General features: G+C 34.3%; 5 protein-coding genes across 7 annotated transcripts; 4 read left to right on the top strand and 1 right to left on the bottom strand.

Moving 5' to 3' along the window:
• Window positions 1–3,599: 3,599 nt before the first annotated feature.
• Window positions 3,600–5,901, top strand: LOC17885292 (enoyl-[acyl-carrier-protein] reductase, mitochondrial). The gene is made up of 10 exons (XM_023782698.1): window positions 3,600–3,845; window positions 3,940–4,037; window positions 4,133–4,264; window positions 4,374–4,517; window positions 4,599–4,701; window positions 4,798–4,897; window positions 4,973–5,049; window positions 5,139–5,217; window positions 5,403–5,521; window positions 5,613–5,901. The coding sequence occupies exons 1-10, from the start codon at window positions 3,664–3,666 to the stop codon at window positions 5,704–5,706; spliced, it is 1,128 nt and encodes a 375-aa protein (XP_023638466.1). The 5' UTR covers window positions 3,600–3,663; the 3' UTR covers window positions 5,707–5,901.
• Window positions 5,902–6,283: 382 nt separating this feature from the next.
• Window positions 6,284–8,686, top strand: LOC17886773 (protein HESO1). 2 transcript variants are annotated; one of them, XM_023782952.1, is made up of 9 exons: window positions 6,284–6,362; window positions 6,458–6,646; window positions 6,748–6,918; window positions 6,999–7,183; window positions 7,276–7,371; window positions 7,490–7,535; window positions 7,729–7,835; window positions 7,926–8,021; window positions 8,118–8,686. In XM_023782952.1, exons 1-9 carry the CDS (start codon window positions 6,314–6,316, stop codon window positions 8,601–8,603), a joined length of 1,425 nt encoding a protein of 474 aa, XP_023638720.1. In that variant the 5' UTR covers window positions 6,284–6,313; the 3' UTR covers window positions 8,604–8,686. The 2 variants fall into 2 exon arrangements, with proteins under 2 accessions (XP_023638720.1, XP_023638719.1); XM_023782951.1 differs by having other exon boundaries at window positions 6,739–6,918.
• A 2,705-nt stretch (window positions 8,687–11,391) lies between these two features.
• On the top strand, window positions 11,392–14,077 carry LOC17886804 (protein HESO1). Its single transcript, XM_023783138.1, has 8 exons — window positions 11,392–11,587; window positions 11,673–11,852; window positions 12,477–12,661; window positions 12,893–12,988; window positions 13,070–13,115; window positions 13,186–13,292; window positions 13,398–13,505; window positions 13,598–14,077. Exons 1-8 carry the CDS (start codon window positions 11,392–11,394, stop codon window positions 14,075–14,077), a joined length of 1,398 nt encoding a protein of 465 aa, XP_023638906.1.
• Window positions 14,078–15,056: 979 nt separating this feature from the next.
• LOC17887510 lies at window positions 15,057–19,841 on the top strand. 2 transcript variants are annotated; one of them, XM_006290560.2, is made up of 10 exons: window positions 15,057–15,198; window positions 15,506–15,604; window positions 15,701–15,889; window positions 15,994–16,173; window positions 16,445–16,629; window positions 17,022–17,117; window positions 17,400–17,445; window positions 17,725–17,831; window positions 17,925–18,029; window positions 18,119–19,841. In XM_006290560.2, exons 2-10 carry the CDS (start codon window positions 15,553–15,555, stop codon window positions 19,496–19,498), a joined length of 2,340 nt encoding a protein of 779 aa, XP_006290622.1. In that variant the 5' UTR covers window positions 15,057–15,198; window positions 15,506–15,552; the 3' UTR covers window positions 19,499–19,841. The 2 variants fall into 2 exon arrangements, with proteins under 2 accessions (XP_006290622.1, XP_023638245.1); XM_023782477.1 differs by lacking the exons at window positions 15,057–15,198; window positions 15,506–15,604 and having other exon boundaries at window positions 15,699–15,786.
• Window positions 19,842–19,927: 86 nt separating this feature from the next.
• Window positions 19,928–22,316, bottom strand: LOC17885961 (uncharacterized protein YKR070W). Its single transcript, XM_006293284.2, has 10 exons — window positions 22,276–22,316; window positions 22,110–22,183; window positions 21,949–21,989; window positions 21,739–21,810; window positions 21,455–21,641; window positions 21,055–21,150; window positions 20,908–20,975; window positions 20,565–20,751; window positions 20,372–20,455; window positions 19,928–20,286 (listed from the first exon to the last, which is right to left on the bottom strand). The coding sequence occupies exons 2-10, from the start codon at window positions 22,146–22,148 to the stop codon at window positions 20,209–20,211; spliced, it is 852 nt and encodes a 283-aa protein (XP_006293346.2). The 5' UTR covers window positions 22,149–22,183; window positions 22,276–22,316; the 3' UTR covers window positions 19,928–20,208.
• Between the last annotated feature and the right edge of the window lie 104 nt (window positions 22,317–22,420).

The following is a 22,420-nucleotide window of genomic DNA, read 5'->3' as shown; positions in this document are numbered from 1 at the left end:
TCAGATAGTTTTACTGTAGATACAAACACTTTTGTCGGAGACCTTGTGGACAAGATTAATCTTGAAGGATAATAACCAATACGCATAGAGAAGAGTATGGTTACATTTCAAACACAAGTAGGACCAAAACCCACGTGAAGATTTATCAAAGAGAAAGAAGAAAGAAAAAATCTTAACGGGTTGTAATGTTATCTTATCCATCATGTGCCTATTGTGGGTTTGAGTGTGTGGTGTGGGGCAACTAATGTCACATCAATTTCACATTGGCCGCTTAGCTTCTTTAATTTTCTAAACCATCCAACCCCTTTCTCTTCCCCTTTAGATGTATCAAAACCATGGTACTAGTAGTAGGAAGATGATATATATGGGATGGTGATAGTACAAGCAAGACTCAAAAGTAATATAGGTTAGTCTTATTCTATACATTTATACACTTTAAAACCTGGCCATGGTTGGTAACAAAAGAATTGTGTAAATATATGAATATTCTCATGTGGTGAAGGTGAAGAACTCTCCATAATTCATATTCAAATTAACGTTATCTCTTTTGTGATATAAAAATGATTAGATCAAGTTAGCTATCTTGAATCCAATGAGAATGTAAAAGTATATAATAACGTGTACAAACTCTTAGAAAAGGAGATTGAGATGACCCCCCCCCCCCCCTCTTCCAAAAGATGGAGAAAGAAGCTAAAGCTGTAATCGAGTACCTTGGACTTGATCCAATATGCTTGTTTGATTAAGAAATACAAGGGAATTAATCATTTTTCTGCTCCATCTACGAAGAATGATCTTGTTGCCAAGTCTACCAAGAATGCTACCAAGAACTTCTTCTGGTCAATTTACAAATATTAATTTGTTTACCAAAAATGCTTATTCTGGTCAATCTACCAAGACAGACGTTGTTGCCAGGTTTGAAAGTCCTCCAGAAGCAGCAAAATAGCAAATTAGCAAATTTGAAGAGATGTATTAAGGCTGAAAAGTGCCTTCTTTTTAGTTTATAAACTTCTGTAATTAAGGCTGCAAATGCCATTAGATTTTTATATCTCATATGCTTTGTCAATTAAAAAAAAACGTGTACAAATTCTGCATGCAAGTAAATATCTCCACTATTATGCGAATGGAAAAAAAAATGGAATCAATTATAAGAAATGGAATCATTCAAATGCTCTTCACCAATGCTAACTATAAGAGTTTTTATATAAATTTAGATAAATAAGGTTCTCCAAATTATTCTCTTCTTAAACGATTAGCTACCCATCCAAAATTATATAAGAACAATATATCAACATATTATTAATCAAAAATCTCTCAGTTTTTTAGTTGCAAGTTTAAGAAAAAAAATATTTTGTGAAAAAGTTAATACCCGAAGTTTTTGACATTTCAAAAATCAGTCAAATATGTTAAATTCAACACTAATAGTATTTTTATTTTTTAAATTTTTGTAAAGACTTCCATTGATAAGAAACTGAAATCCCAAAAAATGAAGGATACTAATCACAACCCACATATCTTTAATACAAACAAAAACACAACCTAAACTTAATACAAAAAAGAAAAGAAAAAAATATAGGAAAATCAAGGGACAATAACTCATAGATTTGATATACCCTAGTTAGTAGTTACATAATTTAATTCATAGCTGCAATTATTTTATCTTTTTTTTAAGGAATAAAGGCATAAGATAATTTGGTAAAGGAAGAACGTTAAAGCGACCTAACAAGAAGATGAAACAGTTACACGTCTTTTTAATAAATCTGTTGGCAATTTTCTGATTCATCATCTTTATGACTTGTCCCTCTACTCGTTACTCCATTAATGTGCAACCCTCTTTTTTTGTGTGTGTGTTGTTTTGGTAATCTTATTCATGACCTTTTCAATTGTCACATTATAAAATAGGTGTTAGTTAAGTGGTTTTTGGTTGTTATAAAAATTAAAGATTGGTAGGTTTGATGCTCTAATCTGAATTTTATATTAAATACAACCCAACATTATATATTTTTATAATTTTTGCTTAGGTTTTTTAGATGCTAAACTTTTATTAGGTCTATAACACGAGCCTGGTTAAATACAACAAAGATATTAAGAGTAGGCTTGGGGTGGAGCCGGATATCCGACCTTTTTTAGGATATCCGGATCCGTATCCGTATCCGGCGGATTCGTAGGTTTAGTATCCGGCTCCGGGTCCGTTCTCCCGGATATTCGTATTAAAAAAACAGGAAATCCGCGGATATCCGTATCCGGTATTTTTAATTATTTTTTTAAAAATTTTAAAATTATCATAAAATTTTTTTAAATTAGAAAAAATGTATTAATTTTTAAAAAATAATAAGAAAAACAATTTTTTAATATATAAAAATAAGAAAAATATATTATATGATATTAATATTAATAAATATTAATAAAAATAATATAAAATATTAAAAATGCCGGATCCGGATATCCGGTCTAAAATTTTCCACTATCCGTATCCGGCCGGATCCATTATTTCACTATCCGGATCCGGCTCCGCCCTATCCGGATATCCGGTTTTTCGGATCGGATCGCAACGGATCCCGGATCGAGTCACGGATGTCGGATAATTGGTATCAGGACTAATCAAGAGAACCAAAAACGAAACTCGTAAAGAAAAACCAATCATACCCTGATTTTTTTTTTATTAGAGCTGAGATAAATAATAAAACAAACCGAAATTTTGGTTGTTCAGTTCAGTTTTGGTTATACATTAATAACCAATCCGTAATATTTAAAATTTAGTGTGGTTAACCGAGAATTTTAGTAAGTTTATTTTGGTTCTTAGTTAACCAAATTAATCGAAAAAGCCAAATATTTTTTTAAAAATCTTGTTTAGTTTTGATATTGAAAAATAAAACCGAAATTAATAAAAAATATCGGACTAGATTTTGATTATATGTTCAAAACTCGAAAATAACTAAAGAACCGAACTTTAACGACTATTTTTGATACCTACAAAAACTACACAACCTAAACTTAATACAACAAAAAAGATCGCAAAAGAAAACAAAAGCATGGAAACAAGAAATTTACGAAAATTGCGGTTCATGTTTCACTATAGTTACTGACATAAACTATTCATATACTATAGTTGGGAAAATGACAAATAAGATAATTAACAAAGAAGACCGTTAAAGCCACCTAAACAAGATGAGACTGTTACAGGTCACACTGTACATAGTGTTGGTAATTTTCTAATTACTCCATTATTTTGCAACTTATATTTGTGTAATCTAAACACTTTTATTTTGTCATTTCTGTTATAGATTGATTCATGTTAGTTTTCAATAACCGGGTCAGAAAATTCAATCAAGTACAATACAATTTTCATACATTTCAGTTTCTTCGGTTCGTGGTTTTATATCGGTTTTGTTATGGTTTGTTTTGGCTTTAAAATAATCTTAACCAATACATTTCATTTGGTTTAGTTTCGATACAACCAACAACACACACGGATCCCGGTTCGGTTTGGTTTCAACATTTAATTTTTGGTTTTGGTTTCGATTTTTCCGGTTACAGAGACCTAACGTCGTCGTTATAAAGAATCTCCATGATTTTCAACTTCTTCAGTAGAAAACAATAGAAACGACGTCGTTACTTAAAATAGCTTAGAGAGAGAGAGAGAGAGTGTGGCGACGGCGGAGAAATATGGCGGCGTTGATGAAGTCACTCGCCGGCCGAGCTCTGAAATTCTCATTGGCGGCGAATTTCAACTTAAACCGATGCGGCCAAGCACCGAGACTCTGTATTAGATCGTTCTCCACCGTTATGTCACCACCGTCTAAGGCCATCGTGTACGAAGATCACGGCTCTCCCGATTCTGTCACCAGGTTCGTCGTATATACATACTTTTACTCTCTGCATATACATACGAACGCGTAATCTCCATTTTCAATTCACATTTTTCTCTTTCGGTGAAAACAGATTAGTGAATCTCCCGCCGGTGGAAGTGAAAGAAACCGATGTTTGTGTTAAAATGATCGCCGCGCCGATCAATCCTTCTGATATCAATCGAATCGAAGGTTTTGATTTTCTCCATTGTTCTGTGATTCTATACTTAGTTATGATTTAGAAAAGTGAAATTTCAATGTTGGGAAAAAAACGATGATTGTTTCAGGTGTGTATCCGGTGAGGCCACCGGTACCAGCGGTGGGTGGTTATGAAGGAGTTGGGGAAGTTTATGCAGTTGGCTCTAAGGTTAATGGTCTTTCTCCTGGTGATTGGGTTATTCCATCTCCACCATCTTCAGGTAAATGTAACTCTATGCGTTTCGCAGTAGGAATCTGAAATTTGGATGTTCAGTATGTAAAAACAATGAAGCTATGATGTGGAATCTGATGGAAATATTTATGGACTAGGGACTTGGCAGACGTATGTTGTGAAGGAGGAGAGTGTGTGGCACAAAATCGATAAGGCCTGTCCAATGGAGTATGCGGCGACGATCACTGTTAATCCATTGACGGCTTTAAGGATGCTTGAGGATTTTGTGAACTTGAATTCTGGTTTGGATTGTATCTTATGTCTTTAATGTAAACTGCTCTTTACTTTCTTTTTCCTAAGGAAGTAATAATCCTCTGAAGCAGGTGATTCTGTGGTACAGAATGGTGCAACAAGTATCGTTGGTCAATGTGTCATCCAGTTGGCTAGACTCCGTGGCATCAGTACCATCAACCTTATTCGTGATAGGTGTAATATATTATGAATTGAATTTAAGATATAGCTTGTGGAAAAATCGAAGCGACTCTAGTAAAGTAAACTGTCCCGTGCTACTGATATTTTTAGGGCTGGGTCGGATGAAGCAAGAGAGCAGCTGAAAGCTCTTGGTGCAGATGAAGTGTTTTCAGAGAGTCAGCTGAATGTAAAGAACGTGAAAAGTCTTTTGGTAAGATTTGAGCTAGCAATTCTATCGCAGAAATTGATGAGTATCTCAAGGTTAACATATGTGTTTGTGGTCTAGGGTAACTTACCTGAACCAGATCTGGGATTCAACTGTGTTGGTGGCAATGCTGCCTCTCTTGTTCTCAAATATCTCAGGTGCAGTGAACATCTCTTTTCTTGCGTACTTTTAGTTAAATGAATCACCACCGCTCTGCTGAAGGTTTGTGAGTACCAAAATATTTCAGAGAAGGAGGAACCATGGTAACATATGGTGGGATGTCTAAGAAGCCAATCACTGTGTCAACAACATCTTTCATCTTTAAGGTTATTGCTAGATCATTCACAAAAATTAATCTGACATTAGTGTGTCTTAGAGTAGTAACTTTAGATCTTCATCATTCGTAGTTGAAAATGTACTCTCAAGTACACAAGCTGGTTTCTGCTTTCTTTCACCGCTGTTCCACATCTATGGCTTTTGTGCACTGTGTTAAAATTTGATTGCCATACAGGATTTGGCCTTGAGAGGATTCTGGCTGCAGAGTTGGTTGAGTATGGGTAAAGTAAAAGAATGCAGAGAGATGATAGACTATCTCCTCGGGCTTGCACGAGACGGAAAGCTTAAATACGAGTGAGTCTTTTCCTTAATTAAAAATTCTTAGCTCCCTTGAAAAACTGATCTTCGTTTACCATATAAATCAATGGTTGCTTTCTTCTGACAGAACGGAATTAGTTCCTTTCGACGAGTTCCCTGTTGCTCTCGATAAAGCTCTCGGGAAGCTAGGTAGGCAACCTAAACAAGTCATCACATTCTGAAGCATCCTACGTGTGAGCCATTTAGTTACCGTTGCCACGCTGTTAGATTAATATGATGATGCATATTGTACTTTATTATACGGTATCTGCGTCCTCTTATCTAATGTATTAGAAAACAATGAGATAGATATGAGAATAATGTAGACTGAATAAAACCAAAATAAATCATTATGCTCTTTGTTCAGATTGTAACTCCATGGTCATGTGTTAATTAGTAGCTTTTAGTCTAATCATTCAACATGAGCATAATGATTTTGTCAGAAGCTGACTTGGTGATGAAGTTAGAGTTTAGTCAAATCATTCATTCATACCAAAGTTGCTTTTCGAAACTGGATTCCTTATTGGGCCAGATCCAAAATATCAAAATAAAATTTACTTTTTAGTTCAAATCGGATTAACACGAGATGCTGTTAAAAAACAAAATAACCTACTTAGCCAAGAAAAATATGTTAACGAGACAGCAACCTGCGTCTCTCTTGCCGATAGCAACTCCGATTAGGTTCCTCGCTCTTTATCCTCTGTATCCTTACCAGTTGCTTTCCCATACTGAAGAAGAAGCTATGGTATTTGCAGGTTTAATAGCTTGATAAAGAGAGATAGGTATATTATGGTCTCTCCAAAAATTATGACTGAAGAGAAAAAAGTTTGGAGTAAAGGTTAAGTTATAACTATACTCTTTTGCTGAAGTTGTTATCAGATTGTGTTCATTATAGAGTTTTTTCAATCATTCTTGTTTATGGATATGATTCAGGGATTCGAAAGAAGGTGAAGAACACTATGTCCATAGCATTAAAGAAACATAAGATTGATAGTTATATCTTACTAGACCTTGATAAGGTATTAGATGATGTCTACTGCTCTGTTCGACCGGTTCCTGCTGATTATGATACTAGGAAGGAATTGGTGAAAAACCTTAATACAATGGCTAATGATATTTATGGTAATATAAGTTTTCTACTTGTTAGTCTTTTAAAAAAAAAATCTTGTTTAGAACTTAGCAAAGGTTTTTATTTATTTTTGTGTGTACATAAGGTGATTCAGAAGAGAGCAGCCCAGTCCTTGAGGCGTACGGGTCTTTCTTGATGGATATGTATTCCTCTCAGAGTGATTTGGATTTGTCTATTGTCTTTGGCAACGTAACATCTGAACTTCCTCATGGAAAGAAGCTTCATATACTTGAAAGATTTGCGAAAGAACTCCGCTCGTTGGAGGGTAAGATATTCGTTTATACATCTTTAGAATGATGAGTTTTTCATCTTCTTGCTTACAGTTTGTTTTTTTTTTTTTTGTAGGGAAAGGCTTAGTTAGGAATGTTGTAACTGTCTCCACAGCTAGGGTGCCAATTGTCAAATTCTTTGATCAAGGGACTGGTATCTATTGTGATTTGTCAGTTGAATGCAAAGAAGGGATTTTAAATTCACAGATCATTCGTATTATATCTCAAATTGATGACAGGTTTCAGAAACTTTGTTTGTTGGTAAGATTTCAGTTTGCATATATGTTATTCCAAGTGTACTGTCAATTGTTTTAGTACTAATTATGGATGTGACTATTCTCATTTGTGATCAGGTTAAGCATTGGGCCAAAGCACATAGGGTTAACAATGCATCAAGCCAAACCCTGAATTCTATATCTATAACATTGCTCGTCGCTCATCATTTACAGGTCAATGGCAGTTACTCTTGCTGGATTATATTAAGTAGAATTTTGAATGTTTTTACACATTTTGGTTCATCTGTCTCTAAAAGTCTAGTTTGCTTCTCCTCTTGGCTTTATGTGGCAGACTCAAAACCCTCCCATTTTACCTCCATTCTCTACACTTTTTAAAGGTAATACATATAAGCTACGCATAAGATGGTTTTGGACGTTGTTTAATGGTAGATCAGTAACATTTTACAAAGTCTCTTTGAGCTAGAGTTACATTACTGATTCATCATCTTTACTCCTCTTTGTCTTTGAGCTAGAGTTACATTACTGATTCATCATCTTTGTACTCTTTGTCTTTGCATATGTATTTCACAGATGGGATTGATCCTCCTAAAGTGGAGAGAAGGACTCAAAAGTTCTTGAATTGGGGACAATGTAATCAAGAATCTCTTGGTAAACTGTTTGCAACATTTTTTATTAAGGTGCTTATATATCTTTCTTTCTTTATTTTTTGGCCTTTGATGAAGACAAACATGCTTATGTGTTATAATGAAATATGTTTTTGCATGTAGTTGCAATCTGTAGAAGTCCTTTGGAAGCAAGGGCTCTGTGCAAGTGTGCTGCAAGGTCTTTGGATATCTAAAAAGAGGAGAAAAGCTCATATTAGTGTAATACTCTATACAGTAAAAATTTCATTCACATTCTTACTTTTTTGCTCTTATCACATTCTTTTTTTGTTTTACTTGTGTGTGTGTGTTATATAGGTTGAGGATTTTACAGACGTGTCTAAAAATTTTGCAAGGTCGGTTACTACCAAAGGAGCGGTGAAGATACACAGCTCAATAAACAAAACCGTGGATAACATTTTGGAGTTCCTCAATGGCAAGATCACTGGAACAGAACTTAAACACAGCTTATTTGAACAACAAACTGTTAATGTTGTTGAGCCTTCTCCTACTGTGTTGTCGCCACTAATCAATGTTTGCTCAAAACAACAACCTCATAACAACAAGAGAAAGGAGTTTGTTGGACTTGTTGATGAAGAAAACAAAAGAGTCTGTTTGGAAAACGGACACAGAGCTGTTAGAGGAAATGGTGGTTTGGTTCATCACCATAGGCATGATGGTAGGTTTAGTGGTGAAGAACCAATGCCTGTTGGTCTGTGGCATGAGTACAGTCAACGTTTAGATCTGCCTCTACCGCCACCACCTTATGGTAGTGTTCTTTATGATAAATTTGGTCTTTACTAGTTAGGGTTTTTAGTTGCGATTGTTTTACTCGTAAGTCAAAAAATATCTTTAAGAGTAAATAGATAAACTTATTTTTGCCTTAATCATACTATTTTCGTGAACAAACTAAACTTATATAGATGTTACAAAAAAAATAATTAAACTTTGTATAATAAGATACGATGATTATATGTAATTGGTACCACATGGTTGGCATTTAGACATTAGTATATATTATATATTATTATACAATAGTAAATTAGTAAGATAAATACAATTTAAAAAGTCTTACGCTTATAAAATGCTTCATTGAGCTAAATAATTGTGAATTATAGCTTAAAATGCTTAGTAAGAAATATACAATTTAAAAAGTCTTGTAAAGCATACAAGAGCATGGAAGTTCAATATGCTTTATTTCATGCTCAACTAGTAAAAATATGATTAGATGTAAAAAGGCATTATGCTCATGGGATGCTTTACCAATCAAGCCATAGTCAAAGATGAAATCACTTTTCTTACTGCATACAATATTATATCATTTAGAAGCACAGAGAAATATGTAAAACTATTAATTATATTATTGACAAAAAAATATTTATTATATTTACAAATGTAAAAAAAAAGTCAATACATCATTCAGTTTAATTTTCAGAAATTGTTTAAGTTCAAAACATTTAATTTCTATTCCAATTCATTTATTTCTTCTTCATTTTGCGCAAAATGATAATCACTACATTGCATATTAATCTTGTATTTTCATAGAAATTTATGGTTTATAAATAAAACATCATTACATATACAGTACAATAATACTCTCTACTATACATGTCAATGGAGTTAGCCTGGCCTCGCAAGAAACCTGCAAATCCCAAATATGTTTAAGTCCGACCCGGTCCGAACCCATATCCATTTTGGTCTAGATCATTGTATATATGGTGAAAACTCTCTCCTTAATTAATTCCTTGTGTTATTTTTTTTGCTTGGATCTGGATTCTGATACATTGGCTTGAAACATTTATTGAGTATATGCTATAAACATTAATTAAAACATTTGAACAATGATTGGAATGCTTTATTTTTAATGTTATTGAAAACTAAAAAGAGTGGTATTCATTCACCATGACATGAAGTGTTATTATATTTCTCAGCCACATTATTCTGAAAAGCCATAACAAAGCTACTAAACCTACAATAATATCAAACCTTTAAAACTTTGAAATTAAAGTGTTTACAGTTCTATATTATTGCAGGTTTAGTAGATGCTCTGTTATGGCCTCTGAAAATAATATAGCTGAGTAATACAATAACATTCCAAGTCAAGGTGAATGAATACTCATTTTTTTCAGTAACACCAAAAATAAAGAATTGAATAACAATATGATGCAATAACCCAAAAATGTATAAAACATTATACCTTCGTAATTCTCAAGCTTCGCTTTTGAATGGTTTTTCCTCCAACCCTACATATGTAGTGTTACAACTCAAAGTTAAAACGTAAATAAGGAAGAAATCATACTGATTTTATTTTATTTTTAAAAATATTTCCTTACTTCGGAATCTTAGTTCAACATGCTCTCTCGTACATTTGGCTAGATTATTCAACTTTACTCTGTACAAATAATTCACATCATCATGATATATCATATATCTTATACATGAATGAAAGGACTCATAAACATATATGTATTATCTATTAAAGAAACATGCATACCCATTTGTTCGGATATATGTGACTTGACATTTGTATCTCCTCGAATACACATATGCAAAAGTCTTGGTGAGCCGACTCGAACAACACCATGGCCAGGTGACATTAGCATGAAAAAGATGTTGAGGCTAATTAAAAAAGACAAGGACATGACATATATATGAATGAAGACTACAATAGCAATTTATAAATATGGATGAAAGATAAACAAAATACAGAGCAAGATATATATACTAGCCAAAGAACTCAAGTCCAGTTAGGTTGACTAAATTATATCATTTAATGGAATTATAATATTTTCCATATTAAATTAATTAGCAAAATGATTTTGTTGACTAATAAAATGCCTTTAAAAAGTTTCCAAATGCATTAGTTTAACTATAGTAAAAAATAATAGAAAATTTTCAATTATTATATTTGTAATAAAAAGATTATAATAGTCAAAAGATATAATAACTTCCCTTACTGAATACCTCAAAACATTAAAAACTAAATATGTAAGATTATAATTATATTATTGGCAAAATAAACTATTAATTATATATATATATATAAGTAATTATATTATTGGCAAAAAGCTATTAATTATATTTATTAAAAATAAAATAATAAAAGTCAATACATCATTAAATTTGGAAATTGTTTATGTTCAAAACATTAAATGATAGGAGACTTTAACTTATATTTCTATTCAACTTTTTTTTTCATTCATGCAAAATTTAAACGTCATCTCTACCACCATTTTTTGCATGTTATAATAATTAGTTGCATTGCATATTAGTCTTCTATGTTCAATAAAATTATGGTACATAAATAAATAAAATCAATATGTTAGACGAATTACCTTAATTTATATTAGATAAAATATTTTAAAAATGCGCGGGTAGTTCGGGTACTGTACTAGTATAAATACTCCCTAAAAAGTAAAAAATCCAAAATCATTTTGAGTCCAATGCAGCTTCTCTCCTTAATTCATTCCCCTGGCTTCTAATTTTCTGAAACCTTTGGCTTGAAATATATATTGAATCTATGCTAAAAAAGCATTTATTGAACACATTTTTGTTCATCAGAGTGTCTCAATCGTTTCTCCTTGGTTTATGGATGTCAGATATTGGAAAGAAAGCGAAGAATTCAGAGTTCATAGCATTAGAGAGACACAAGATTGATAGTTATAACTTCATGGACCTTGATAAGGTATTAAGTGATATCTACTGCTCTTCTCGGCCTGTCTTTGCTGATTACATTACTAGAATGGAATTGGTGCAAAACTTCAATGATATGGCTGAAGATATTTACGGTAATATAAGATTTACTTGTAATCCACGTTATCTTATTAAGATCAGCCAGGTTTCTTTAATCTTCGTCTTTGTGTTGTTCATTAGGTAATTCAGAAGAGAGCATCCCGGTCCTTGAGGCATATGGGTCTTTCGTGACGGATACGTTTTCTAGGCAGAGTGATTTGGATGTGTCTATTAACTTTCTTAACGGAACAACTGAACTTACCCGTGAAATGAAGATCGAGGTACTTAAAAGATTTGCGAGAAAACTCCATTTTCTGAAAGGTGAGTTTTAGCTTATTCATGTTCTAAACTTGCTCTTGATTCCATTATTGCAATATAGCTTTTAAGTTATAACTAAAATCTTACCGACAAATCTAGAATGACAGTTATATTGAATCCGAAAATTTTTAGTCTTAAATGACACCCTTGTTTTAAAAATCGCTAGGCGTTAGTCGGGCGGCTGAGGTGGGCCTAGCGCCTAGCAAGAAAATCGGGGACTAGTTTTAGGGTTATTTTATTTATATATATATATATATATTGTTAATTACTGGTAATGAAAAAACACAGTATAACATACAAAACTATAAAACTGGTTTCAAAATTGTAGTAAATATATCAAAATCATAATTTTATAGCCAAATTTATGTTTTTCATTAAAATTTTGAACATAAATTATTGCAAAACATCACAAATTCTCAATATAATGTTTAATAACCGACAAAAAAGTTAGGCGGGGATTAGTCATTAATCGAAACGGATAGGGTGGGCCTAACGATTACACTGGGAATAATCGAATCTAGACGGGGATTTTTTAAACAGGGAATGACACTTTATTAATGGAGGGACAATTGAATGAACATGCCATGATGAGTTTCATAGATATTATGTTTAATACTTCTTTTGTAGGAAAAGGGATTGTTAGGAATGTTGAACCTATCCTCACTGCTAGGGTGCCAATTATCAAATTCTGTGATCAAAGGACTGGTCTTGAATGTGATTTGTCAGTAGAAAACAAAGACGCCATTTTAAATTCACAAATCATTCGCATTGTATCTCAAATTGATGGAAGGTTTCATATACTTTGTATGTTGGTAAGATATTGATGAATTCTATATTTATGACACTTTCATTTATCTTTCTAATTACTAATGACTTTTTCAGTAAAGTTATATAAACACATGAAATATAAATTGCTAGGGACATTAAGGCTAACCATAGTTTGCATATAAATAAAGCGCATTCAAAAAGTTCAACCAAGCTATAGATAGATATGTGTAGTTTTGGCCAATATGTTTACTAATGTGACTATTCTCATCTGCCAGGTTAAGCATTGGGCTAAGACACATGAAGTTAACAGCGCCGTACACCGAACCCTGAATTCTTTATCCATAACTTTGCTAGTCGCTCTTCATTTACAGGTATCAACTGTTCAGCTACTCTTTTAACTTGCATATGCTTATAATTTGAACCAATCTACTTCTCCTTCGTCTTACGCGCAGACTCAAGATCCTCCCATTTTACCTCCATTCTCTATGCTATTTGGAGGTAACTATTTGTTATACTTTTTCTTGCTTTTGTCATGACATTATATTGTATGACAGTTGTGATTTTCTAGAGGGAATTGATCCTCCTAAGGTGGAAGAAAGAATTCAAAACTTCTTAAACCAGGGACAACCAAATCATGAATCTGTGGCTAAACTGTTTGCAACTTTTTTTATTAAGGTGCTAATCTTTTTTTTGTTTTCTGGCTTTAAACCCAAAACAAGATGCAATGTACATATGCATACTTGTTATTATATACTGAAAATATGTTTTTTTGCCTTGCAGTTGCAATCTGTAGAGTACCTTTGGAAGGAAGGTCTCTGCGTCAGTGTGCTGAATGGTCTTTGGATATCTAAAAAATGGGAATATACAGGCGACGTTGAGTCCATTAGTGTATGTAAACTTTTTCTTAACAACTGATCTTATTCAGCAATCTTTATTTGCATTCTTACTTATCTTTGTTTTGTTTCCGTGTATGTTAATAGGTTGAGAATTTTACAAACGTGACTCAAAATGTTGCAAGGCAAGTTAATGAAGAAGGAGCTAGAAAGATATATAGCTCCATAAACCAAACTGTCGAAGACATTATTGAATTCCTCGATGGCAAGGTCACTGGAACACAACTCATACATAGTTTGTTTGGCCAGCAAGCTGAAACAGAACTCAGACGATGGTTGTCTCGACAAAATGATGTCATGGAGCCTCCTCCTCATGTGCAGCTACTCAATGCTGGAACAGATCTCGGACACAGGTTGTCTCGCCAACTAGGGCTTTTGGAGACTCCTCCTCTGCCACCATACATTGGAAATATCGCTGGAACTCCTCCTATGTTCTCTGGCCGTCAAAGTGTATTGGAGCCTCGTCCTCCTCCTCCTCTACTGCCACCGCTGCTACCACCGCCACCGCCACCTTATGGTCCTCAAAACGTTCCCCATCCTTATTTTGGTAGACCATTTCATCAGTAAGGTTCTTACTTAAATTTGGATTGGAGAATTTGTAGCTAGCGAACCTTATGTCACTTGTGTCTTAAGATAAACTGTTTAAATTTCGTTTCTTCGTTATATTTATCACTAAAATAATGACTTCAGATTCAGTAATATCTTTGGCATCATAATGAAATATCCACAATAAAACTCAAAATCTTCAAGAAAGATAGCTCTAATGAGATTCAGAGGTCTAATTAGCTTTAGTTAATTTATTGTTGGTCTCTCTAGTTTAGTGTAAATCTATTTGGTCTATGATTAGGATTTAATTAGTTCATGTTAGAACATAATCCCGAGTTAAACTAAAGTCAAGTCCCAGTTTAGTTTCCGAAATTATACAACGGAGTCATGTAATAAAAAGAAAAAGAAAAATTTATTGTGAAAATTAGATAGCAAATTTAAAAGTTTGGTTTTTTTTTTTTGGTTCTTTTTAAGTCAGTAAATTCTTTTGTTAACCAATCAAATGCATTAGAAGATTTCAATTATACATGATAATCTTTCTATTGATTACAAAATGATTTAAGTCAAAGATGAAATTACTTTCCTCGTTAAACAAATACCTTACCATTTATAGCACATAACAAATTGACTTTTGTAAAACTGTTAATTCTAGAAAATATAAAAAATATACAAGTTAACTTTAAAATTCGTATTTGATTAATTATAAATTACATCATTTAAATATTTATTTACCATTAATTATTTACTAAAAAAAATAATCTATAATATATACATAAAACAAAAATAATGTAAAATTTTATAAAAACATAGATTTAAAGTTCCTAACATATGTTTTCATAATATTATATAAAAATAACACTTATAAATTTTAATGTACATTAGTCATTTTTTTTCGAAACCTAAAATACGCGCCGGATACTCTCATCTAGTAAAATACCAAAATACTCATCTAGTATAAATACCGAATTAACCTACTTTTCACAAAGACAAAATACAATAAAATAAAAAAACAAAAAAAAAACGAGACAGCCACCTTCGTCTCTCTCTCTCTCTTCCATACAATTGGGTTTTGCTCGGAATTGTCTCTTCGCCACGGTTCACGTACGGACGGGACCGTACAACAACCGCACCTCCCCGACAAGGTTTGTCGTCTTTTCCTCTGTTCGAACCCTTTCCTTAATTCTCAAAATTTTTGTTCCTTTCCTTCAGATTTTGCGTGAGGTTCTGGATTACGAAACCTCTACCTTACTTCTTAGTAGAAGTATGATCCAATCTATGCTTAAAAATTGAGTCTTTACTTGGATGATGTATAAAAAAGGCTCCTTTAGATCTTAGTTTCGATGATAACTAGGTTTTTATAAATTTTGGGGATTCGTAATTTGACTCCAATCTTTGTATCACTTTCAGTTTCATTAGTTTTGATGTGAATGGTTTCTATGTTATTTGCAGGGTTTGGTATCTCTGCTTCTAGATAGATAAGGAGTAGAGAGGCAAGTATGATGGATTCTCGAGGAATTGTGGCTGTGGAGAAAAATGTTTCGAGTAAAGGTTAATACTTTGTCACTCTTTGATGAGATTTTCTTAGATTGTGTTTCATTTCAGATTGTTCAATCATTCTTGTTTTCTTTGGGTTATGGATGTCAGCAATTCGAAAGAAGGTGAAGAACGCTTTTTCCATAGCGTTAAAGAGATACAAGATTGATAATTATATCTTACTGGACTTTGATAAGGTATTAAATGATGTCTACGGCTCTTTTCGACCGGTTTCTGCTGATTACGAAACTAGGAAGGAATTGGTGAAAAACCTTAATGCTATGGCTGTAGATATTTATGGTAAATATAAGATTGATTTTGTAGTCTTTTTCTTTTTAAATCTTATTTAGATTGGCTGATATCGAAAGTTGGCAGAGGTTTTATTTATTGTTGTGTTCCATTAGGTAATTCAGAGGAGAGCAGCCCTGTCCTTGAGGCGTATGGGTCTTTTGTGATGGATATGTATACCCCTCAGAGTGATTTGGATGTGTCTATTAACTTTGGTAATGGAACATCTGAACTTCCTCGTGAAAAGAAGCTCCAGATACTTAAAAGATTTACAAGAAAGCTCCGCATTTTGGAAGGTAAGAGATTTGTTCCAATCTTGTTGCTGATTCCATTATGGGAAATGAAATTATAAGTACTGAGGCATTTAAGTCACTAGAAGTTGTTAAGGTGCATTTAAACTCCCATTATTGTTTCTCATATATCCTAAAAAAACCCTGACAGTTGATACAATCAATATGGAAATCTTCTTGGTATCTACATGTGAATTATAGTGACACTTGAATACAACATTCTTAAAATGATCAGTTTCAATATTTCATATATATCTTGCCTATACTTCTTTTGTAGGAGAAGGGCATGTTCGGAATGTTGTGTCTATTGTCACTGCTAAGGTGCCAATTGTCAAATTCTGTGATCAAGGGACTGCTGTTGAATGTGATTTGTCAGTCGAAAACAAAGACGGCATTTTAAATTCACAGATCATTCGCATTGTATCTCAAATTGATGGCAGGTTTCAAAAACTTTGTATGCTGGTAAGATTTTAAGTTCTGTTCTAATGGCTTTTGTTATCCTTATAGTACTAATGACTTGTGAGTTTTTCAACAGAATTTAAAATGATAAAAAATTCCTGAATGACTTGAAGTTTTCAGGGTTTAGATTTCGTTTGAGCTGCCTATGGTTTGTTGCTGTAGTTTCTTCCAAGTCTCTTCAGTATTTTTTTATGATTTTTATTTCATCAAAAGTTAACAACATGAACTTTAAAATTCTAGGAACTGTTTGGCTGACCATAATTTTCACATTGATGAAGTATTCAGAGTTCAAAACGAGCATGTAGATTGTTTCTTTTTTTTGTGGGTTAATTCGACTACAGATATGTGTAGTTGTAGTCAATATATCTACTAATGTGACTATTCTCATATGTCAGGTAAAGCATTGGGCCAAAGCACATGAAGTTAACAGTGCGCTACACAGAACCTTGAACTCTGTATCTATAACATTGCTAGTCGCTCTTCATTTACAGGTATCAACTCAGTTACTCGTGTTGGATGCTCAAGTAGGTAGTTAGTCTGGCTGTTTAATGGGGAATAATTTTACGTCTTTTTCATGTGTTTCTTTTACTTGTTGGATGAATTAACTCTCTATAAGCAAGTAGGATAAAAGTGTTAGGTTGTTTATTGCATCATTTTAAGTTACACATGACTCTATATCCAATCAGATACTATTCAGGTGTATGAGAAACTTTGAATGTACAATGACTAAATACTTCCGAGTCTAATTTGCTTCTCCTTTGTCTTATGTGCAGACTCAAAATCCTCCCATTTTACCTCCCTTCTCTATGCTATTTAAAGGTAACATTAAACTTAGTAAAAGATAACTATGATGGTTTTGTTCTTTTTGGTGTGGTCTATTTAGGCTTTTTTAAAGTCTACAAATTCTCTTTAGGCTTTTTTAAGCTTGTGATACACCAACAGGACATTTGATGATTGTCAAATCTCATATTTCATGCGTTTGATACTCGTCTTTTCCAGTGCTTGTTAGAATCATATTCCTATTTTATTATCCTTCTCTTCTTGCTTTTGCTTATATAGTTTTCCGTTTTGACATTTAATGACCCTCTTCCTTTCCAGATGGAATTGATCCTCTGAAGGTGGAGAAAAGAACGCAAAACTTCTTAAACTGGGGACAGCGTAATCAAGAATCGGTGGCTAAACTGTTTGCGACTTTTTTTATTAAGGTGCTAATCTTTTTTACCTTTAAACCCAACACCATTAAAAAAGCAAGCTGCAGCACATGCGTTTGTTATAACAAAAACATTTCTGTCTTGCAGTTGCAATCTGTAGAATTCCTTTGGAGGCAAGGGCTCTGCGTCAGTGTGCTGAATGGTCTTTGGATATCAAAAAAGTGGAAAAAAGTTGGCGCTGGGTTTATTAGTGTAAACTCAATGAAAACTCTTTTCAGTAATATTACATTTGCATTCTTACTTTTTCTTATGTTTTCTGTATTTTTCCGTGTGTTTTACAGGTTGAAGATTTTACAGACGTGTCTCAAAATGCTGCAAGGCGGGTTAATGGCCTAGGAGCCAAAAAGATATACAGCTCCATAGACAGAACAGTCGAAGACATATTTGAATTCCTTAATGACAAGGTCTCTGGAACAGATCTCAGACACAAGTTATTTGGCCAAGGACCTGTTGTACAGCATCCTCCAGTGGCGCCACTCAATGGCAATATCGCTGGAAGATATCTTAAACGCAGGAAGCTTGGCGAGCAAGCGGTTGTGCAGCCTGGTCCTCCTGTGCCGACACCACTCAATGGCAAGATTGCTGGAACACATCTCAAACAAAAGGTGTGTAGCCAACAAGCTGTTGTGAAATTTCCTCCCCCTGTGCCCTCACTTAACGGCAATATTGCTGAAAGACATCTTAAACGCAAGATGTTTGGCCAGCAAGCTGTTGTGCAGCCTCGTCCTCCTGTGCCACCACCCAATGGTAATCTCAGAGATAGGTTGTTTGGTCAACAAGCTGTTTTGCAGCCTCTTCCTCCTATGCTGCCACTGAATGAAAATATGGCTGGAAGACTTCGTAGAGACAGGTTGTTTGGCCAGCAAGCAGTTATGGAGCCTCGTCCTTCTGTGCTGCCATACAATGGCAATATCGCTGGAACACATCTTAGTGATAGGTTGTTGGGCCAGCAAGCAGTTGTGGAGCCTCGTCCTTCTGAAGTGCTGCCATTCAATGGCAATATCGCTGGAACACATCTTAGTGATAGGTTTTTTGGCCAACATTCAGTTGTGGAGCATCCTTCTCCTGTGCCGTCACTCCATGTTTACCCACATGAACCTCAGAACAACTACAGAAACGGGTTCAGCGCTCTTCATGAAATACATTACAACAAAAGAGTTTGCATGGGAAACGGCAACAGAGCTGAAGAAGAAACAGGTCACAGGAGAGAGGAAGAGGGTTATGATGATCTCATAGAAAAGCGAAACAGGTATATCGGATACTATAATGGGCTTAAAGAATTTAATGAAGCTCCTCTGTTTGGAAACCATATTAAGCCTTTAGATGATACTTATAGACGAGTTCCCTTGAACGGAGAACCAAATGGTCATTTGGTTCACCATAGGCATGATGATAGGTATAGGGGTGAAGAAGCAGTGCCTGTGGGACAATGGCACGGTGATAGATATAGGGGTGAAGAAGCAATGCCTGTGGGACAGTGGCATGATGATAGATATAGGGGTGAAGAACCAATGCCTGTGGGACAATGGCACGAGTACGGTGTAAGAACTGGTCCGCCACTGCCAGAGCCACCGCGACCTCCACTGCATGGTAGAGTTAGTCATGAGAATTTCCGTCCTCAAAACCTTCATCAACCTCATTTTGGTAGATCGTTTTACTAGGGTTTTGGTCAGCAATCACCAACCATTTTTAAAGATGAATATAATTTCATACTATATAATTGGTCGGAATCAATTTTAGGGAAGGGGAGAGTACAGGTTTTGGTTACTTCGGTTTAATTGTGGAGATGTGGAGCTGAAGTAACTGCAGTTTTGGGTGTGATAAGAAAGTGTCGTGAGTGTCTGTATGTTACTGTTTTATGCTGGATTCGGTTTAAATTTGAATTGGTGGATTATAACCAAATTTGTTTTATAAGATTTAAGTGATATTGCTACTAGGTGACTTGCCTAAGATTCATACAAATTGCATTTTTATGCAAGATATGGTAAGAAATGGATTTCTTAATAATTATTGTTTAACTAAGGTTTCTTCATAAATGCCAATTTGTCTTAGATCCTTACAAACCTTTAACTGGAAGAGAATTTAAACGATTTAAAACCAAAATAATGATCTTTCGATTTAGTATAGTAATAATGTAATCACAATTATGAAGATCACAGTATTATAAAAAAGTTGAATATAATCTCAAACAATCGATAAACCCTTTGTGACTTTGTGTCAAAAAGAAGACTTCTGGATTCAATATGTTACTCTAGATTCTGTTTACTTTGGCCTCGCCGTGAAAATCACCAATATGTTTAAAAAGTTGAATAAAGTCTCAAATCGTCAAGAGATACTTGGACTGGCCAGAAAAAATGAGAGTCAAGGTCACCTAACTCATCAGTAAGCTTTGCTTCGCCGATTCTCTTGTCAAAATAAAATCAACTGCTTCCTCAACGGTGTCAACTACCTGAAGAAGTAATAACCAGTTTCACATGAACATAAAATTACGGGAGTAATAATAAGATCCTTCCAAAGGTTTAAGTGTTGCTTACCAGATCAGCAGGAAACTCGGCATGGTTATCTTTCCCTTTGAAAACTCCGGTTCTTGTTAAGATTGAAAACCAAGGAGCCCCGGCCTGTCACACAGATTTACTTTTACCAGATTACTAATAGTTTAACGTACGATTAGAGGAATGTTTTATGGAGAGATGACCGACTATAGTCTTGAGAGAAAGAGCACAAAACCTGCCGTGCGCCTCTGATGTCGATTTTGGGGTTGTCTCCGATCATATAGAGGGTCTTGAAGTGGCGACTTCCTTGTTTTAAGGAATCAGGGGATGTGGCAATTTCTTTCAGAACATCTTCTGCGTTCTTGAACACAAATGGATTTGGTTTGCCAAAAGATGTGTACTCCAGAGGGTTATCATGGATTCTGCAAGTATGTATTTAAACTCAATCATGCAAAACTGAATTGGACAAATGAGGAAAAGTATCACACATATAATGTCTTTGAAGACTAGTTTTTGTGTTTCTTGAAAGATGTTCAGTGTCATATGGAAGGTGCGTGTTTGATTTTGGGTATTATTACCTGTTGAAGATTGATTCTAATGCGATTCTAAAAGCTCCCATGCCAAGACGTTCAGTAGGAAACGCAGTCTGCCTTTATATCACAATGCATCAGTATCCCATATAGTTAATCAAAAGAATGGACAAATAACAATGGATTCACCAGAACCTGGTAGTCTAAATCGTCATTGGCAAAATACAAATGAGGTTGAGGTCCAATTTTTTTCCCAGGAAGTCCTCCAGTTCGTAAAATGTCACAAAGAACCTGATGAAAAGCATCAATCAATATTAATTATTTAATTCACTGTGAACACCAAAACTTCTAACGTATATCTGCTGCCACTATATCTATGAAAATCTACCGCAAGAAACCATATTGTGTTTTATTTTTCTTTTGTTCCACACAATCGCGAATCCAGTGACATGGAAATAAACTCAACTTTCTCATGTTTATAACGATGTGTGCTTATAATACTTTTTCAACCAGAAGAACGAAAATAACATGTATCAGATAAGTATCACCGAAGAAAAACATAATGTAATTTGAATCACAAATGGGAATGAGAAACCTGGATGTCTCGGCTCCAATCGACTGGATCACTAACAATAAATGCTGCCTGAACTCTTTGGGATAGAACATTTTCTCTTGATCTAAGCTCCTTGTGACCATCCTGCCCGATCATAAATTTCTTATATGGTGCCAAGGGATCAATGTTGTCAAAGTAAGAGGCATATTCGTCCATTGAAATGACATTTCTGAAAACACCAGCACATATATATTACTTACCTAAATAGAAGTGTGAATCACAAACAAACAAAAATCAGAAAACTCAAGAAAGATCCCTGAGCTTACTTGAAACCATAATTAGACATCACCGCAGCAGGTTCCCCTTTTCCAGCTGCAACAACGAGCTCATTTCCAAACCTGTTCCACACGATCATTAACCAATGTTCTAACAAAACCAATGGTTTCGTTACAGGACTATGCGATCATAAAATCCTTAATTTCTTGTAAAATTGTTTGCAAAGTCCTGTGCCTTTTGTAAGTTGTTTGCAGACTTACTTGTTCACAAGCTTCCGGAAAGGTGAATGTCCTTGTAGCATCTGCCATAATATCGAAGAAAGTACATCCAAAAGTGTTACAATTACTCAAACCAGCTTAGTTATCACCGTAACAATCTGCGGAAAGAAAATAGAAAGGAATTGATGTGACAAGATTGCAACCTGCAATGGAGAAACATTAACACCTAATAAACGACTCATCTCAGATGCCCGTTTAGATTCAGGCAAGCCACCTCCTACCATAACCAATGAAACATGTACATGAGGAAAAAAAAAATCCAAGAAATTCGTAATAAATATCCAAAATCTATCTATAGTTAAGGCTCACCATTAGTTAAGAATAAGAAAGGTATCTTCAAAGCACCTGCAAAAAAATACCATATAGAAACCTCAACACTCATCAAAGGCAAACACAATTATAGATTCTAAACAAGTTCATCTCCTTCTTCAACACCTAAAAAGCAACTTCTATA

Source organism: Capsella rubella, unplaced genomic scaffold (genome assembly GCF_000375325.1).
Source record: "Capsella rubella cultivar Monte Gargano unplaced genomic scaffold, Caprub1_0 scaffold_5, whole genome shotgun sequence".
NCBI lineage: Eukaryota > Viridiplantae > Streptophyta > Magnoliopsida > Brassicales > Brassicaceae > Capsella > Capsella rubella.
This window is presented reverse-complemented; position numbering and strand designations above follow the sequence as displayed.

Bases quoted from the DNA above. Each gene is read 5' to 3' on its own strand.
- LOC17885961 (XM_006293284.2), bottom strand. From the start codon at position 22,148: ATGAGTCGTTTATTAGGTGTTAATGTTTCTCCATTGCAG. The intron at 21,990-22,109 runs GTTGCAATCTTG...ATATTATGGCAG, and splicing joins TTAATGTTTCTCCATTGCAG to ATGCTACAAGGACATTCACC. The intron at 21,151-21,454 runs GTTTCTCATTCC...GCTTTTCATCAG, and splicing joins ATTGGAGCCGAGACATCCAG to GTTCTTTGTGACATTTTACG.
- LOC17887510 (XM_006290560.2), top strand. From the start codon at position 15,553: ATGATGGATTCTCGAGGAATTGTGGCTGTGGAGAAAAATGTTTCGAGT. The intron at 17,118-17,399 runs GTATCAACTCAG...TCTTATGTGCAG, and splicing joins TAGTCGCTCTTCATTTACAG to ACTCAAAATCCTCCCATTTT. The intron at 18,030-18,118 runs GTAAACTCAATG...TGTGTTTTACAG, and splicing joins TTGGCGCTGGGTTTATTAGT to GTTGAAGATTTTACAGACGT.
- LOC17885292 (XM_023782698.1), top strand. From the start codon at position 3,664: ATGGCGGCGTTGATGAAGTCACTCGCCGGCCGAGCTCTGAAATTCTCA. The intron at 4,038-4,132 runs GTTTTGATTTTC...TGATTGTTTCAG, and splicing joins TGATATCAATCGAATCGAAG to GTGTGTATCCGGTGAGGCCA. The intron at 5,218-5,402 runs GTTATTGCTAGA...ATTGCCATACAG, and splicing joins CAACATCTTTCATCTTTAAG to GATTTGGCCTTGAGAGGATT.
- LOC17886804 (XM_023783138.1), top strand. From the start codon at position 11,392: ATGTCAGATATTGGAAAGAAAGCGAAGAATTCAGAGTTCATAGCATTA. The intron at 13,293-13,397 runs GTGCTAATCTTT...TTTGCCTTGCAG, and splicing joins TTGCAACTTTTTTTATTAAG to TTGCAATCTGTAGAGTACCT. The intron at 13,506-13,597 runs GTATGTAAACTT...GTATGTTAATAG, and splicing joins GCGACGTTGAGTCCATTAGT to GTTGAGAATTTTACAAACGT.
- LOC17886773 (XM_023782951.1), top strand. From the start codon at position 6,314: ATGGTCTCTCCAAAAATTATGACTGAAGAGAAAAAAGTTTGGAGTAAA. The intron at 7,184-7,275 runs GTAAGATTTCAG...ATTTGTGATCAG, and splicing joins TTCAGAAACTTTGTTTGTTG to GTTAAGCATTGGGCCAAAGC. The intron at 7,836-7,925 runs GTGCTTATATAT...TTTTGCATGTAG, and splicing joins TTGCAACATTTTTTATTAAG to TTGCAATCTGTAGAAGTCCT.